The sequence below is a fragment of the Anarrhichthys ocellatus genome, unplaced genomic scaffold, assembly GCF_004355925.1.
Source record: "Anarrhichthys ocellatus isolate YVR2014 unplaced genomic scaffold, GSC_Weel_1.0 scaffold34, whole genome shotgun sequence".
Classification (NCBI taxonomy): Eukaryota; Metazoa; Chordata; class Actinopteri; order Perciformes; family Anarhichadidae; genus Anarrhichthys; species Anarrhichthys ocellatus.
In genome coordinates, this window is record NW_022280064.1 from 1,862,798 (window position 1) to 1,879,874 (window position 17,077).

Consider the following 17,077-nt stretch of genomic DNA (forward strand, 5'->3'; position numbering starts at 1 on the left):
AGAGAGAGAGAGAGAGAGAGAGAGAGAGAGAGCTGATAAGGAGAACAGAGGTGAAAAGAGGCTGAGATGCAGAGAGATAAATTACAGCCTATGCTGTTATCGGCTGTGACACTTCGACAAATAAAGACAAAAATAAGAACCCAACAGTCTTGACATTTAAAGCGTTCAAAGTCGGCCTGCAGATGTAACGGGTGTTGAACACGGGCTGAGAATCTGCTGTAGCGATGCCGACAGGGTGGAGCGTTGTGCTCTACGTCCTGGTATTCAGGGGGTATCTCTCTCTCTCTCTCTCTCTCTCTCTCTCACACACACATACTCTCACTCTCTCCTCTGTTACCTTGGCAACATATTTTCTGCTTGGAAATAGCATCTCTCGCTGTGCCCACTGCAAAAAAAAAAAAAAAAAAAAAAAAAAAAAATAGGCACTTCAAGAGATTTAAACGGGTCTAGAACAGATTTAAGTTACAGACCTACAGATTGGATGGAATTGAGTTATTTTGTTCTGCATGCCTTGGCATGAAATTGGCCGTGTGATGGAGCAATGGAGGAGTTAAACATAACAGCCACTGATGGGCTTTCACTATATGTAACCAAGGATGTAGAGGAAGGTGTATCTACAAAGGAGTCCTTTTTGTACAATTTCGTAATCGCAGAATAGAGTTTACTCTGTCGATAAAGATAGTTTGATGTTTACACAGGTGGTTGTTTGTCTCAAGATTTATATACATCGAATATGAAATCCAGCTCTTGACAAGGAGAGCACAAGTGAGAGAAAGATCCTTGGCAGAGGTGTTATTAAGAAATGTAGAATAAATAATAAAGCACAGAGGGCTGAGGGTTGATCTGTGTGGATTTCCTGATTTAGTCTCCACTCACAGATGAAGGGGTTTAGTGCGGCGGTAAGAAATGTGGGTATATCTCGCTGCTGAGGCCGCCTGCTATGCTTCGGAGTGATACAAAAAAAAAAACACCTTTGTTTGCTTGCTGCCAGTGCAACACAGAGAGCGACAGGAACAATCTAATGAAAGAATATCTGGGCGTTGAGATTGTAGGTGCAATCACACTTTCGGCTGCAAAATAAGCTCAGATCTTACCGAAGCAGAGAGAGAGAGAGAGAGAGAGAGAGAGAGAGAATCACATCCAGGTGAACATGCAGCACGGAATTAAAAACAGGAAGACACAAATAAAAAGTGGCTTGACTCCTGGGAGAGAGAAGCCATAATGAAATAAGCATCTGAAAGAGAGCAGGTGTTGGAGGCTTGACAGACTTCAGCTGCATAACAAGTAGCACGTTTACTCTCCCATGCCTTTGTCAATCAAAACAACCAATCTCATGGATAAATGCTCCCTTAGTATAAAAAAACACACAGACAGAGACCCTCAAGTGGAATCATGCCTGAATCAGCCTTTACATATAATGTGACTCTCTCTCCCAATCACAGGGTTGGTCTCAGGTAGAGGAAAAGTGCGCCTGGTTCTGAATTTCAAGCAGCACATCTTTAAAAAATTGCCAATAAGACATCAAGAATGCACTGGAGCTCGATCAATTCATTTCCTCATCAGAAACACAAAGCAACACAGCTCCCTTTGGTTTTTCCTGCTCCTCTTGGATCGTTAACGTGACAAACAGGAAACAAAGACTCAAAAGAGAACTCTTCAGACACAAACCTCACACTCACACACACACACACACACACACACACACACACACACAGAGAAAGAGAGAGGCTTGATGTCATTGCTGTATCCAACCCTTTTGGGATCAGCACCATGGATAGCACCGCCACCCGGTCACCACTGTTTAGTACCAGAAGGGGGCAGTAGGAGCTGGTCTGGAGTCTGCAGTGGAGAGACCAGGATCAGGCCAAAGAGCAGGATCTTAGCAGGACGCTGAGGTCGACAGTTGTGCTAATCCCGCTGGCTCAGCAGAAAAGGGAATGGACTTATGTGGAAACTCAAAAGCTGCAAGTGCAGACCGGAGGAGGAAGTAAGGAAATCCCACCGAGCTGATGCAGCTTTATGAAAGTTAAAATAAGAAGAGAGATACTATTATATATCAAGAATACACGTTGGGAAGCATGGGACGTGTTTACTAATCAAAATAATTGAGACTAATGTGGTCCTGCATAAAAGAGATACACTGATGTAAACGTGCATATGTTTTATCGAGTATTAAAAATAAAAGCACTCACTGAGCAGAACGGCTCCTGTCTGTGTTACATTACTAAATGATGGGATGATTAGTACTGACGCATTGTCAGCAGTACTTTAATGTTGGAGCTGACCTGCTGGAGGTGGAGATCATTTTAACTGCTGTATATACTGAGCATAATAATCTATAATAATTCATAAGATCTTCTCTTTGTAATCTGCAAAGCAACGAGTAACATATTTCTGAGGGAAATAAATGCGTTTCCCTCAGAAATATAGTGAGCAGGGGTATAAATGAACATAATACTCAAGTATCACATAGTTATACCGATGTACTTTACTGAGTAAATGTACTTTCCACCACTGGTGACATTAACTTTAACGGTGTATGAATGTGGGGCAAAGGGAAACATCTATCTGGGTGTTGTGAAAAGGATCTGACAGCATGTCACTTTAAAAAGTGGGCAGGTTACTGAATGTTCTCGTCCCAAGCAGGTCTTGATCGTCACACACCGATGGCCGCTATAAAATATTACTTTGTTTGTGTGGAAACATCACATTCAAAGTCTCGACCGTACTTAAATTTACACTCAAACCCCCCCATGACTAAGCACTGGGGGTGATAGTGGCAAATACACAATTATAGATTAAAAGATTTGCTAATTAACCTTCTTAATCAACTAATTGATTAATAAACCTATTGTTTCAGCTCTGAATGATAACCCTAATATTGTATTAAATGGGCTAAAATGTGCCAAAACAGTAATTTTAGATGTACAATCATAACAAGAAAGGAATGTATTGATAACAAATCAATCAAAAAAGATGCACTTAATAAAAGCGTTGGTGTATTTCGACAGGGTTGGAATGAGCCATTTTATTGTGGGCAGTTGAGATACATGTGTGTAAATATCAACAGAAGGAAGTTTATGGTTAACATCTGTACATTACATTCCAACAAAAAGAAAACGTGATGGTCTCGCAGTCGATTCAATGTACGCTCCGGATATTGTAACCGAGACTCGCTCTGAGTAACTCGTAACACATTACTCATTCATCTGTGTAAAGACAGTTCATAGAAAATAGAAAGCAACTCATGACTAAAAGTTTAATCGGTTAACACTTTAAATCACACCTCTATCTATGTCTACGTAATTTCAATACAGCCATACAATACAAGTATACACGGTTATTTTGTGGTTAGAGAAAAATACAACCAAAGAGGGTATGGAGATGCAAACATACAGCTGTTTTTAAACTTCTCATACATGTGGAAACGGGTCAGAAAAGGCCGGAGCCTTTTAGTATCAGCGGTACGATCTCATTATGCACGAGGGAAGAAAAAAATAAATCACAATTTTACTAAACATAGCCTGAGACAAGTGTACAATATGCACGCTCGTGGGAAAATAAAAGCTATGTGAGAAAATAAAAATACTAATAGACGGCTGCTTCTCCGCTCGCTCTGGTAAAAATAAGTCTCTGATGTTTGTCCACGAGTTCCATCTTCTGGCAGCTGAGTGCCACTGGAGAAGGGGGGGGACTGTGCTGGCCGGGGCTTTGGGGAATAGTCACTGAGTTCCTCATCCGATGTGACCGCAGGAGAAAGGGGACGCAGGAAAACTAGCTGAATTTCAGTGTTTTTTAGTCTTTTAAATCTGTCAGATTTTTCCATATAAATCAATAAGTCTCGAGCTTTTCATTCCGGTCCTCAAAAGAGGTTTCAGGTGTGCGGCTGGGATGCTTCTTTTTTTTTTTTTTTTTTTTTTTTTTTTTTCTCCCTTTCTTTCTCTTGTCTTCTTGACGCTGGTGGATGGGTTCTCATTGGTTATTTTTGGCTTTGGCATGTGTGAGAATGTGAGACTTGAGATTGGTCGACTGCGCGAACTTCTTATTGCAGCCGTCGAAAGGGCAGACGTAGGGTCGGTCTCCAGTGTGGATCCGCACGTGTGTGCGCAGGTTGAAGTCCAGAGAGAACCGTTTCCCGCAGCCTTCAAAGGTGCACTAGAAGAAACGAGAGGGGGGGGGGGGGTTGTCAGTCTTTACGTTGATCACGCAGTGCGTGACATCCAATTTGACTATTCGTTACACCTCCCCCGAAACACTGATTGTCCAATCACGGCGGGCCTGCCGAGCTTTGGATTTCCCCTCATGGTGAAGCGGAGTTGTGAGAATGACACTCTGCACTTCAAAAGTTTGCAAGTTTTGTGTATTTCTTAATATTCCCAAAACCAAAGACACAAGAAAGACCTAAGGAACGGACTTGAACAGTGTGTTTAGCTGCTCTTATGTAAGCTGCAAGTGTTTAAATGTCCGGTTAACTAACTTACTACACCTACAGTAGCTACCCAACGTTGAATAATAACGTTATATAATCTCTCTCTCTCTCTAATACATTTATGTATGACAAACACATAGATTAGTGTTCATTCCAACAGCCTTTTCTCATGTTTTGTAATGCAAACAATAAAACTAAGCAGCCAAACAGAGTTATTACGTTAGATGGTGAGGATGCTAATATTATATATGTAGCCATCAAATGCATAATACAGAAATATTATAAGTTATGTGTCAGATGTCTTCAACCAACTCATGACGCCAACATTATTACTGTAAACTGCATATGTGCAGGAACAGGAAGTTCGACAGGTGCAGTAAACGCTCAATGGAAAAAGACTCATCAACATGTCAACAATACCAGCGAAAACATACAAATGTGATTGAAATATGTCAGGAATTATATAAAGTAGCGGCCAATCCCCACTGAAAAGTGCATGTCGTGCATGTCACAGAGCAGATACGCTTACATTTTATTAAATGCATCAACGCTCACTGGCTCCGTATTGTGTTTCTCTGAGGACTCCGTGTGCACAGAGCCGAGACGCCACTCCGCTGACCGGTTGCTCTCGACACCGATATTAACGGCTCTGATTCAAAATTGTTGAACTGGAAGAAAATGTGCATGCAGGCTGAAATACAACCGTGGGGTTCTGTCGGGAGTAGAAGAGCTACGAGTAAGGAAGAGTAACTGAAGTAAACTAGTTTATGTGGAAACCTTTTTTGGTAGATTACAGCCGGCTTTAGAAGCACTGCAGAAGGATTCATGTTTTGTTTGTGTAATGTTTATTTAGTGAGGTGGCTAACACAGATACTGGTATTGAAAAGATGCAGCTTTTTATATTATAGCATTATTTTTGAAAGCACATTTATCTGACTGCTTATGTTAATTCTTGAAAAAGATACCATGTGCAGTAATATAGAAAGCCGAGGACGCAATACATCGAGACGCAACGAGAGTCGTTGCATCGTAATGAAGAGAAGATTCCCACCTCTGGAGCTCGGTGGGTGACATGACTTATCATCCCTTTCTCCTTCGCTTGAATTTTGACTTAAAACTCTGATAGGCTTATGTGCTTAAAATGTAAAAATAGTGCGAGTGAATCTGCGCGTGTGGGGGTGTAAAGTTAGTCCAGATGCTAACCTGGAAGGGTTTCTCCCCCGTGTGAACGAGTTGGTGACGTTTGAGTTTGGAGCTCTCGACGAACGCCTTGCCGCACTCGGCGCAGACGTGCACGCGGGGTCCGTGGGTGTGGAGATGCTTCCTCATGGCCGAGTTATCCCTGAACATCTTTGTGCAGCCCTGGAGACAAAAGAAAGGGCCGACACAAAGAGTTAACACACGGCACAGACAAGCAGATAATGTCAGGTTATATGCAGCAGATCTGTAAAGTGGTGCACTAAAAGGGTTTTTGCTTCCTTGTGTATAAATGTCAAGTGGCCCCAGCATTGCGTTTGATTTCCTTTAATCCTGAAAAGAAGTGGAGCTGCGACTATTCTCCCCTGAAATTGCTCTGTGATCAGCTCCCCGCTAACACAGTGAATAATCCTTTACATTAGCAAAACATGTAGTTCAGATAAGGTTTGATTGCTCTTGCAAGTACATACAAATCAATATACTTGAGTGCTTTCTTCACTTTTAAATAACCTTTACAGGAATGTTCAATTACCCAGAAAGCAACAGTGCCAGACTATTAAACCCATCAGGAGCTATGAGCTCTGTTTTGTGGTGGGAACAACGTCATTAGACTCACTTTATGAGGGCAGGCTATCGTCCGGGGAGCGTCGTCCTCTTTCACTTTCCTGGGCTTCATCCTGATTTAGGAAAAATAAAAAAGGACATGGTTTTAGATTTTAAACAAACAAAAACAGACAAAGCCATATCTTTCTAGACAAGCGCCCGTGTTATCCTCTAGTCCAGTTTTAATGCTTGCTGATGTGTTTTAGTTAATCAGTAACCAGTAGCAGTTAGAGGCCATCTGCGACAGCGGAAACATCCTCACTTGACTTTTCCCCTCGAGAGGAAACATGTTTACAGAAAAGTGAACAGTGAGAAGACTCTGAAGTTATTGTGGTAAATGATTTCATAATAAATACTATAAACATTCACTGGTCTCTCCACAAAACAAGCCCGCTAACCATGCAGCTGACATTTTACAGGCTGCGTGATTAGATGACAACATAACTGGATGAATAATAAATACTTCTGTGAACTACAGTGGGTGTCATTTTACACATCCAAAACACAACCTGACAATTTTGGGCAGCAGCACTACAGTTCTTTTTGTTATGGTCTATCTATATATCTATATATATAGATATATATAAAAAAATACTTTCTTCTGGTCTATTTCAGCCCGTTACAGTGGTATACTCCTGCTCAATAAATGCCATACACAGAGCTTGCTCAAAGCTTTTGGATTAACATGAATAAATATCTGCAGACACAGAAAAATGCCTTCAAAGCTTTGCTCTTTCCCTTATTTCTATTATTATATAGAATTATATTTTCTTTATATTTAGTTATCCTGCATTTAAACTGAACACATAGCTTGATTTGTGACAAATAAACACTTTAAATCTTCAATTTTGAGAGAGAATAAAAGAAGACAAATTCTAATAAATACAAAAGAAATAAAAAACAGAATATCTGATAGTTGTGTAGAAGAACACAGCCATGTTTATCTCATACTACATTTAACCTTTTGCATATTTATCCACAACAGGTGTGTTTATATTATTGCCCCCCCCCACCCCCCACCACACACACACACACACACACCTGGCGAACTCGGCCAGCTGTTTGGGGTCTGAGAGGTCGATCCCCGGGATACCACCAGGGGGCAGCTTCTTCCCCGTCATGTACTCCGAGTAGTCCGGAGGAGAGTTCTCCCCAACGATCTGCTCCTCCACCACCGACTCGTGGTCGATGTCTGTACGGTCATTAGGAACACATTACAGAGACTGAAAGGATAACACAGTGGTGCTTCCCTAAAAACACGCCTGAGGGGAGGGGGTGCAAACACGTGACATTCACTCCATACTGCACATCAGTTTGCAGGTATTAACTTTGCAAATTATACTGTAAACATGTTAAAATAAATGCTAATGTTAATATGACAAACGTGCAGAGTAAAAACAACAATGAGCTACAACCCATAAGGGAAACAAATATATAAATCATAATATTTTCAGCAACATTATTATAATAAATAGTGCAGAAAAGAACAGACTATGGTGTGCACATTAATCTAAAGCCTGAACTGCACATATATATATATACATTTATGCAAGCACAAAAACGAATGGCCTCCTCTAATTAAGACATGTGTGTAAAAGAAGCTAAACTACTGAATCCTACTTTAATCCACCCTTCAGAGTGCACTGAAAACACAGACAAATAGCTGCTGTGACCCTTAAAAACAATATAAAGCAAAGCGTCAACCATACTCTGGTTGTGAAACTAAATGGGTAACCTGTAGAATATCCTAAATTGATGGGCTAATATCACACTGCACACGCAGTACCACCACTTCTGCACAGAGGCAGTAGTTAGCTGTCTCGTGAACCACCACCAACAGCAACAACCAGAGCTAACTGCTAATCGATCTACTGGCTAATAAAGTACTAGACTCACATTTCCACGCGTGTTAAACCTCCACACATACACACGATCATCTAGTTGCAGTTGAGCAAAGCACGTGCGCCACAGTAGTTTTGCGGCCTGCAGATATTCAAACCCCAGCTGTCTCGAGCTCTCTACTCTCTCTCTACTCTCCCTCCTCCCCCCTTAGCACCGCCGCCATCTCTGCCTGGCCGCGACTATCGCCATTTTTTCGGGGGCCGCCGCCATACTTACTAGTCTAGGGGAATATGGCGGCGCCCAGCAACACTTAAAACATGGCCTCCCTTCAAAACAAAAACATTTCCATACGACACGACGGTGTTTCGTGGAGAAAAAATGCAATATTTGTCGCTTTTTGCGGCAGTGCGCACTAGCACTCCAGGAACTAGTCTGGTGCAGCAGGACAACGCCCTGGCAGCGAGGCCTCATGTAACGGCTATCAACAGACAGCATGACAGACAGACAGGCTAACGTTTACTCACCCGATGCCCACATCGTAACAGAGAACTCCCCCTCCAGTGTCTTTATTTGCACCTGCTTCTGTTCCCATTTTCTCCCGCCGGCCTCCGCGCCGCTTAAGTAGCTCTTTTTGCCCGCTTTCTTGCCCCCAGTGCCGCCGCCTCCCCGTCTCATCCGACCCACGGAGCTTTTCCCCGCCACGGTCACCAGAGTCTGTTCGATGTACTCGTCCTCCACCCCGGGAGCCGGTACCGGGATGAGGATCTGGTCCTCGAACCCGCTCCCGCCGTCCGTGTGCATGTCCGAGTCATCCCCACCGACCACCTCCTCCCGGGTCTGGACCAGGATCACCTCCTGGTGGTGGTGATGGTGGTGGTGGTGGTGGATCAAGTTAGGGTCGTCCGTGACCAACGGCTGGAGCGCGATCATGGGCTGCCCGTCGTCGTCTTCATCATCTTCATCGTCTTCATCATCGTCGTCGTCGTCGTCGTCCCCACCAACCACCGTGGTCTCGATAGTCTCCACGGGTATCGTTTCCACCTCTATCTCGTGGAGCTCCACGATCTCGGCCGGCATCTCCGAGCCGTCTGTCTCGATGTACAGCGTATCTCCGGATGCCATATTGAAGTCCGCCAGCTTGCCTCTCTCATTCACGCCGTGTTGTGCTCCTTTTTTTGGACCTCAAAAACACACTCTCTCTCTCTCTCTCTCTCTCTCTCTCTCTCTCTCTCTCTCTCTCTATATCACACACACACCCCCAGCTCTGCTCCTGCCTCTGTCTGTTCTCCCTCTTCCTCGATAACAACTCTCTTCGCTCCGTCCCACGCCACTTCTCGTTCTCGTCGAGCACTATGCTCTCCAATACTGAAACGTCGCGAGATGTTGGTGAACCCAGAGATAACTTGATTGCAGTGGTTTGTTGACATGAGGTTTTGATGTATTTGTCCCATAAGCACTCATTTGAACATATTTCTTTTAATGCATATGATAAGAGGTACATTACATAAATATAGTCAATGCCGTGAACATATTATCCAATTGTTATATCGATGTTTTTTTTCAAATTAGAGCAATAACTATCATTAAGCTTCGTTTGCTTTCTTATATTATTTTTTCAAATATTCCAATTTTGTCAATAAAATTCCCAAAATAGCAAATGTTCATCACACGTGACCAGATCCCAAATCCATTTAATAAAAGTTGCTTATTTAGTCTTTTTTGATACAGTGTTATGTGCGTAGGAGCTATTTATTTGATCTTAGTATTTAGTTATTTTATCCATAAGTAGTATTGTTTAATCATTCTAGATTTTTGCTTATTTAGGTTAGATTTTTTAATATATATATTTAGATAGCTTTTTGTTTTGATAGTCATTGTTGTTTAGCATACTTTTATATGTTTAGTATAGTTTTGGGGTTTGTTCGTTTGTTCATGAATTGGGTAACACTGTGGGCATAGGTACAGGACCAGCACGCACCGGGGTGGGCCTCTGGTTTTTTACAAGAGCAGGAGAGGCAGCAATAGGATTTTCTTTGTTCTTATGTTTGCTTGCTTGCTTGTTTTGTTAATTAAATCATGAGAAACAGCGATCCTGTATGGACAATGAAGTCTTTTGAGTAAACCACAAACCCACGGTGCATCAGTGGCCCTTTGATTTATGTTTGGACAAATGGCCACGACAGATTGATAGTAGTTTTATTGGTTAATCTTAACTGCTTTTATTTAGATTTTTTTGATAGTCCAGCACGAGTTCATGAAAGTTTTCAACGTTTATTATCAGTTCTGTGACCTCAACTGACAAATTCTGCCATTGCTGCATCAGCTAAGCTTTTATTCAACTTACTAAATATAGTATGTACATGGAAAGCTGAGGAAATTAGCATTTAAAAAAAAAATCAGGAACACACCCCTTTGATTGAATTTATGAATTGATGTTATAATGAATTACATTTTATATCAATCACTTTCTCGAACACCAAGTAAATATATGAATCAATACATTAACTGATTATCTGGGTTTATCTTTTGAATGTATTTTTGCAGGAAACTTTAACAGCATCCTAGATTGTGTGCAGCACTTGCATAACACAATAAGGTTGCACAAAAACTGCTCAGACTACCCACACTTCTCTTCCGCTGCACCAGCCTGAATCTATGGCATCTATTCAATAAGCACATGTTTTTGTGTTTAAAAAAATTGGAGTCAGACAAAATCACAAGACAGGCATCGAAATAGCACCAGAACAAACACAAAAGGAACAAGACAGCCTCATTAGTCCAAGACGTTCACAGTTTTATTTGAATTCATTTTTAAAGTTAGTGCGTTTCTTTTTTTTGTTGTCAACCAGGAAGCACTTTGTATTAAAAGGAGAGAATAAAATGAAAAATACTTCACCATATCCTTGCAGCCAATAAACATTTTATTAACAACATGATCACAAATACTCTGGTGTATTATTTATTTTTTTTTTTTGTTTATAAGATTGCAATATCCAAAGAAGTTTATTCCACCCTCGGTTTCAGGTCACAGCCTGTATTTTTCTGCCGTGGTTCCACACATAGCCGTGTTGGCGAAAGGGATAAAAAACCTTTAAAAAAATGTTCCAGGTTAAATGATGAGACATCGTTTTTGGGGATGTGCTTGCAGCTGTATCTAAAACAAAAATAAATGAAAACAAACAATATAAAATAAAAAAGGCTAACATAAAATGATGTGCAGTTATAATTATTGACATTATAGTTACTACCATATTCTCATGATCATTTCCTCATTATTACCATTGTACTCACTACACTACTACTCATTTCAACATTACAGTGACAATCATAACAATGATAGTAATAATAATGAAAATGATAGTAGTAATAATAGTAATAGTAATAATAATAAAAAGCTTTAACCAAAAAAAATAAAACCATATGAATTTTATCCATTTTTCTTCAGGCAGAGGACAGAGGGGCAAAACGGGCGAACAAACAGAAACAGAAAATGTGAGGAAATCAGAGGAATCAGTGCGAGAGTGAGCCCCATTCAAACAAACAAACCAAATGTTACACAGACATGTCTCAGGTGTCACAGCAACGTTGCCGCGTTGCTTCAACACCACAGCTGAACAGGGTGAGTAGATGTCACAGTTTGGGCCTCCATTCCTGACTTCTCTCCTCCTCCTCCTCCTCAGGGCCACAGCGGCGGCTGCAGGGGCAATGGTTCAAAAAGGTGGTTCATGTCGGGGGAGTGGCTGTGAAAGATTATGTCGTGCTAATTCGACTGAGTTCATGTCTAATGGCTGCAGAGAGAAAACATAGGGACAACGTTAGGTTCACAATGCCCTGTTAACAACCCTCATAACACGACACTCTGCCTCCATTGTCCTATGTGGGGACCTGGAGTGACTCATTAAAAGGGCACTTCATCAACAGTTAAGTCATCAGAAGCAAAACACATCCTGTGAAAACATTTGTATAATATCTTCTCCAGTTCTGGGGGGATATTTCCGAAGTTTAAAAAGTAACCCCGATTATGTCATAGTGATGTAATTAGGGTGGTTTGGTATTGACCCTTCACTAAGCCCCGCCCCCTGCTGCTACTCCATCAAGTTGTCAGTAAACAAATATGTTTACGGAGTACCCTCCATAAATATGTTTACAGAGTACCTCCATACATTTTATTTATTATATTTGTGCAATCAATTCAGTAACATTATCCATTCACACGCTCACAATATGATAAACATTCTTATAATGCAAGATATTTAACACATTTTTAACCATTAAAGAAATAATAATATTGACATAAACACAATCTATCCATGTTTTAAAATAGTGCTTGTGGTAGTGGTATGCTTTGACATATTAAGTTTCCATGTTAAGGTTTCTGTGACTCTAGTGCAACCTAGTGGTCACAACTCTACATAACTACCAAACGATCATCATCCAACTGGTGAGATTTCCAATTAAATAGTCATTAACATAAATCAGAGGAGAGACAGTGTCCCTAAATGTTGATTGATTAAGTGTTTCAAGAGAAAATTAAACATACCATCAATGATTTCATCCTTCACTTTGTGCAATTCACGAAACACCTCTTCCAAGATTTCCTAATGAAGCAAATAGATCAATAAGTGTTCATCACACATGTGTTTATTTACTGTAGAAATCCTTGTACACGATAAGAAGAATCTGAATTAACTTTCGGAAAACAACTGACTTTGGACAGTTAAGTGGTCTGTCTGTGTTTTCTTTACCTGTTTCATTCTATCAAGGTCTAACGAGTCTGCGTCGCTGCCACCCCCCGCGGGCCGTACCCTGCGTGATAAAACAAATAAACAAGAATCACTCTTTGTCAGATTCCCTGCTGTTGTTCTGCCTCACAGACACATCCAATGCTGCTTCCAGCTCTCACCTCGAAGCCATTGACCTGTCTGCAGAGTTAGCTCGGTCCCACGGCTTCTTTGCTCCATCTAGACGACAGGAACAACCAGGATTTACTGACATTCACACATAATGTATTCTTCTCTGTTTTATTTTCTTTCATATCATCTTTAAAGAAACTTTTAATTGTATCAAGAGGCATCATAACCACTATCCTCTAATCACAAGCCTCCAAAATACACACTGTACAGTGGATATATACAGATACAACCTGTAAAACATATAACAGCCTCTTTCTTCCACTTACATCAGATGTGTTTCTCTGTGTATATTTCTTTTTCAATATGTTTGACTTCCTCTGAGACTATAAGAGATACCCCAAACCATGGAAAATACACCAAACATAGTGCTCAGTTTTCCCCACCTGTGGCATTCTGTCCACTCCGGGTACTGGGTGACGGAGAATTTGGGTCGTCCTAAAGGAAGACACAGGGATTAATTCATGTATTACTACATATCGTCAGTACAGCATCAGTTTCTTTCATATTCCTTTTCCTTCATCCTTTGTTTGTTTTCCTCAATACATATAAAACATCAAAATAACAGTAATCATGCTCATCTAATCACAATCACAACTGCCTCAATTATCACCCCAATTATCTTTGTAAATCACAGAGTGAACACCGGCTTCATGAATAGCAAACATCACTGTTTTCTGTTCACTCACATTTTGGCTATCCTCGGGCCTCTCTGAGGCTGCTTTCCTTCTGGGGGGAAAGAAGAATCCTCAAGTAAGAAGAGGGCATTTCATCCAATGTCTACAGCTTTGAAGAGCGTAATAATAATAATTATCACTTATGAATCCTGAACCACCCGTTGATTAAAGGCTTCAGTGACCGATTACATCTAATTTAGCTGCAGGATGTCGATGCCAAATTGTTTTTGTGGTTTTCTCAACTCATTGCTCTGACCTTCGCGCCAACAGAGCGTTCATCTCCTCCATCAGTCCTCCGCTTCCTCCACTTGAGCGGTTGGCATCGTTTTTGGCGCCTGAAGAGCTTTCGTCTTGGGGCTGGGGAAAGGAGAGGAGTGACGTTACTCTCTGGTGTGCACAAATAGTAAACAATTCAAGAGTGTCAGCCAGGTTTGTTGGAGATAATCCAGTTACATCGTGCCCGCCTGAAGTCTCAAAGATAAACTGGTGTCTCACTCTTTGAACGCGGCGCAGTTTGGCTCCGGCGATCATCGCGGCGAGGCCCGTCTGGGCGGGGGGTTCGTCTGCGTCACTCCCTCCACCCATGGGAAGCGGAGGTGGGAGCGGAGGCGGGGGTGCCCCGGCTGAAGGTGGTGGAGGTCCCGGCGGTGGAGGTCCCGGCGGTGGTGGAGGGGGAGGAGGGCCACCCATGTTCATTGGAGGAGGTATTACTGGGGGGGCCACGGAGAGCACCGCAGGGTGGCCCTGGAAAGGAGAACCTGGAGGGAAAGAGTGACATGTGAAGATGGAGAAGACTCAATCTGTTTACAAGGGTATGTATCCGCACTTAAGAATGTATATTTTATGGTAGACGATACAAAGAGTCTTATTATATACACTTCAGTTGACGTGTGCTCTTTACGGCGAGACACTACGGGCACAAACATGTTTGTTTTTTAAATGTTTCCCTGTTCACCTGGGGGGGTCTCCACTTAATGTGAGTACCTGAGTTGGACGACCGTAGCTCCCGCTCCATGTGCGCCTGCATTTGCTGCTGCTGCTCCATCATCTGCCTAAAGACACAAGAAGGAAACACTGCCGGTCACTTAACATCACAAATGTCAAGTCACATTCGTGATTCTGTCATTTTACTATCCTGCAGGAACAGTGCAGCCAACTGCTGCCTCAAAGCTGCAGCAAGAAACTTCATCAGGTCCAAATAAAAGTGACAAGTAACCTCAGAAGGCTTCACACGCAGTAATTACTGCAGGGCCTATTGTGCACAAGCTGGGACCGGCACTGAATATATCAAGGATGACGGTTCACAAATTTTACTGTTTCTTTTCCCCAGTTTATACAGATAGAGGAGACAAAATACAATCCTTCTTCTTAGGTCTTCATCAGCGGCTGCTTTAAACCATTTTTAAAGTCATTCATTTCTCTAATTTTCTTTTGTGGCCACACAACACTGACACATTATCCTCTTGTAAAGTTGATATGGCTAACATGGTTGCCTCTTCACACATGGAGCAGACCTTTAAGATTATTAAATCTAAATTTTATACCCGGAAGTCAAACTTATTTTGCTTCATTCACAGAGCAACTTCCATTAGAATGAACGGAGCCCCGCACCTAACGCTGTGACTTCTCTTTAGACATCCACGCTGTCATCACACTGAAGGCAGCTTTGATACGTGTAGCTTGTAGACTTAACACGACACTAAGTCATCTACTCAAGTGTTTTTTTGGCATCGCGTCACAGTTGCAGCATGAAGCCAACGTCCTTTTCCTCGTCTGTCCAAACCCACATCGCTGTCTCTCCTTCATCTCCGGCCCATCAAACCTTCCCCATCTTTCCTCACAAATCTCTGTCTTTGATATGAAAAGCATATGTGTGTCACGACTCAGGAGAGAGAAAGAGAGAGAGAGAGAGAGAGAGAAATAGAGAAAGAGAGAGAAAAGGGAGACAGCTCATTGAGAAGAAGCGGAATTTTCCAGCTGTGTGTTGGAGTGCAGAAGTGCTGAGCCAGCAGCCTTCTCGACGTGACAGCAATGCGCGCAGTTCGGAGCAGAGCTGCTGAGCAACACTACCCTGCTGCCGCTGGAGAGAGCTCACTCAAATTAATTTGCATCCCCTGACACACACACACACACACACACATACACGAAAAATGCACACGCGTAAGCACACAATCTCCCCTCACAATCACAGACGTAATCCCTTTGTGCCAGAGGTTCCGTTTAGCAGACATGGGATCAGAGGGAGCTGTAACTCCCGTCATATTTGTACTCTTAAGCTCTGGCATTTGGATGAACCAATAGGCAGAGACCTGGAATAGGTTTAAAAACAGACCTATTTGTGTCTCTGAGGGGGAGAGAAGAACCGTGACCACAGTGGAGGAAATGCTGGCCGCTTCGTAAGCCATGGAAACTGCCTCAAGCATTATTTCCAATACTGCTCATCCATTATTTTTGGATTATTTAATCTGCCAGTATGATTCAGAAGAAAAAAACGTGTGTTTTAGCCCTATTTTTTTTTTAAATCTCACTGTTACCCATGTGAGTTAGTCCTGGGAGGCCGGCAGATAAGAGGGAATTAGAGAGGGATGAAAGAGAGTTGGAATACAATTCATTGAAGGCAGCTGTCTGCATATTTTAGAGTTCATTCTCATTCTGTGTGACAGGTTGTCAGACACACGGGGCCAAAGCTCTCGACCATAATCTCAACCACTATAGTGGTTTGGACTGAGTTCATCTAAAGTTCATCCGCTGGTTTGGAGATAATTCAGTTAAATGTCCTGAACGAGTAATCTTACCTTCACTAATACACAGCGAGTCTCACCGGTAAACATTTTGGAAGCAGGCCGTGAACGTCACATCACAGGTGAGGAGCTCTAAACATAGCTGAGAATCTTTAATCTTTTTCCAAAACCCCCAGTCTTTTGGAGTGTCACTTAAAGAGAGGAGTCTCAACCAGCTTCTTGTCATGAGCGATGGGGTCCTACATGAAAACACATTATTCTGCCACAGCTTTGGTAACAACACATGAGTGATTTTATGTATTTGTGTTTTTTTTAGTTTTTTTGGTTTGTCCCTTCTGGGATACTGTAGAAACATGGTGGACTGAAGAGGACCCGCTAATAAACGGCTCATTCTAAACGAAAACACAACAGCTCAGCTGAATATACATACTTATACATTTTATATTCTATTTCTGCTAATAGAGAGTGTTCCTTTAAGATTTGAAGCCGCATTTTCAGGGGCTTTAAATATATTTAAATATTGTTCAACCATTTCAGTAAATAAACTTTACCTCGCTCTCTGAACTTCCATCTCATCTGAGGTTGGTCCATTCTGGACATGGCGCTGGACAGCTGGACCTAAAGATGCAAAAGAGAGAGAGAGAGAGAGAGAGAGAGAGAGAGAGAGAGAGAGAGAGA

General features: G+C 42.0%; 2 protein-coding genes across 7 annotated transcripts in view; both read right to left on the reverse strand.

Annotated features, from left to right (window-relative positions):
* Window positions 1-2,998: 2,998 nt before the first annotated feature.
* On the reverse strand, window positions 2,999-9,372 carry yy1b (YY1 transcription factor b). Its single transcript, XM_031866264.1, has 5 exons — window positions 8,596-9,372; window positions 7,271-7,421; window positions 6,243-6,303; window positions 5,633-5,791; window positions 2,999-4,155 (listed from the first exon to the last, which is right to left on the reverse strand). The coding sequence occupies exons 1-5, from the start codon at window positions 9,191-9,193 to the stop codon at window positions 3,973-3,975; spliced, it is 1,152 nt and encodes a 383-aa protein (XP_031722124.1). The 5' UTR covers window positions 9,194-9,372; the 3' UTR covers window positions 2,999-3,972.
* Window positions 9,373-10,848: 1,476 nt separating this feature from the next.
* evlb (Enah/Vasp-like b) overlaps window positions 10,849-17,077 on the reverse strand; it is a 45,151-nt gene continuing 38,922 nt past the window's right edge. For 4 of the 6 annotated variants that reach the window (XM_031865968.1, XM_031865966.1, XM_031865964.1 and 1 more), the window contains 10 exons: window positions 16,951-17,017; window positions 14,643-14,710; window positions 14,154-14,416; window positions 13,915-14,015; window positions 13,671-13,710; window positions 13,368-13,419; window positions 12,975-13,032; window positions 12,817-12,877; window positions 12,612-12,669; window positions 10,849-11,859 (listed from right to left, as the gene is read on the reverse strand). In XM_031865968.1, coding sequence (XP_031721828.1) covers window positions 11,822-11,859; window positions 12,612-12,669; window positions 12,817-12,877; window positions 12,975-13,032; window positions 13,368-13,419; window positions 13,671-13,710; window positions 13,915-14,015; window positions 14,154-14,416; window positions 14,643-14,710; window positions 16,951-17,017 — 806 coding nt within the window. In that variant the 3' untranslated portion in view covers window positions 10,849-11,821. The remainder of the gene's footprint in view (window positions 11,860-12,611; window positions 12,670-12,816; window positions 12,878-12,974; window positions 13,033-13,367; window positions 13,420-13,670; window positions 13,711-13,914; window positions 14,016-14,153; window positions 14,417-14,642; window positions 14,711-16,950; window positions 17,018-17,077) is intronic. The other 2 variants (XM_031865967.1, XM_031865965.1) reach the window with 1 other exon arrangement.

Excerpts from the sequence above, each read along its gene's own strand:
- yy1b (XM_031866264.1), bottom strand. The coding sequence starts at position 9,193 with ATGGCATCCGGAGATACGCTGTACATCGAGACAGACGGCTCGGAGATG. Across the intron at positions 5,792-6,242 it reads CGATAGCCTGCCCTCATAAA|GGCTGCACAAAGATGTTCAG; the intron begins GTGAGTCTAATG and ends TTTTGTCTCCAG. Across the intron at positions 4,156-5,632 it reads CGGGGGAGAAACCCTTCCAG|TGCACCTTTGAAGGCTGCGG; the intron begins GTTAGCATCTGG and ends CGTTTCTTCTAG.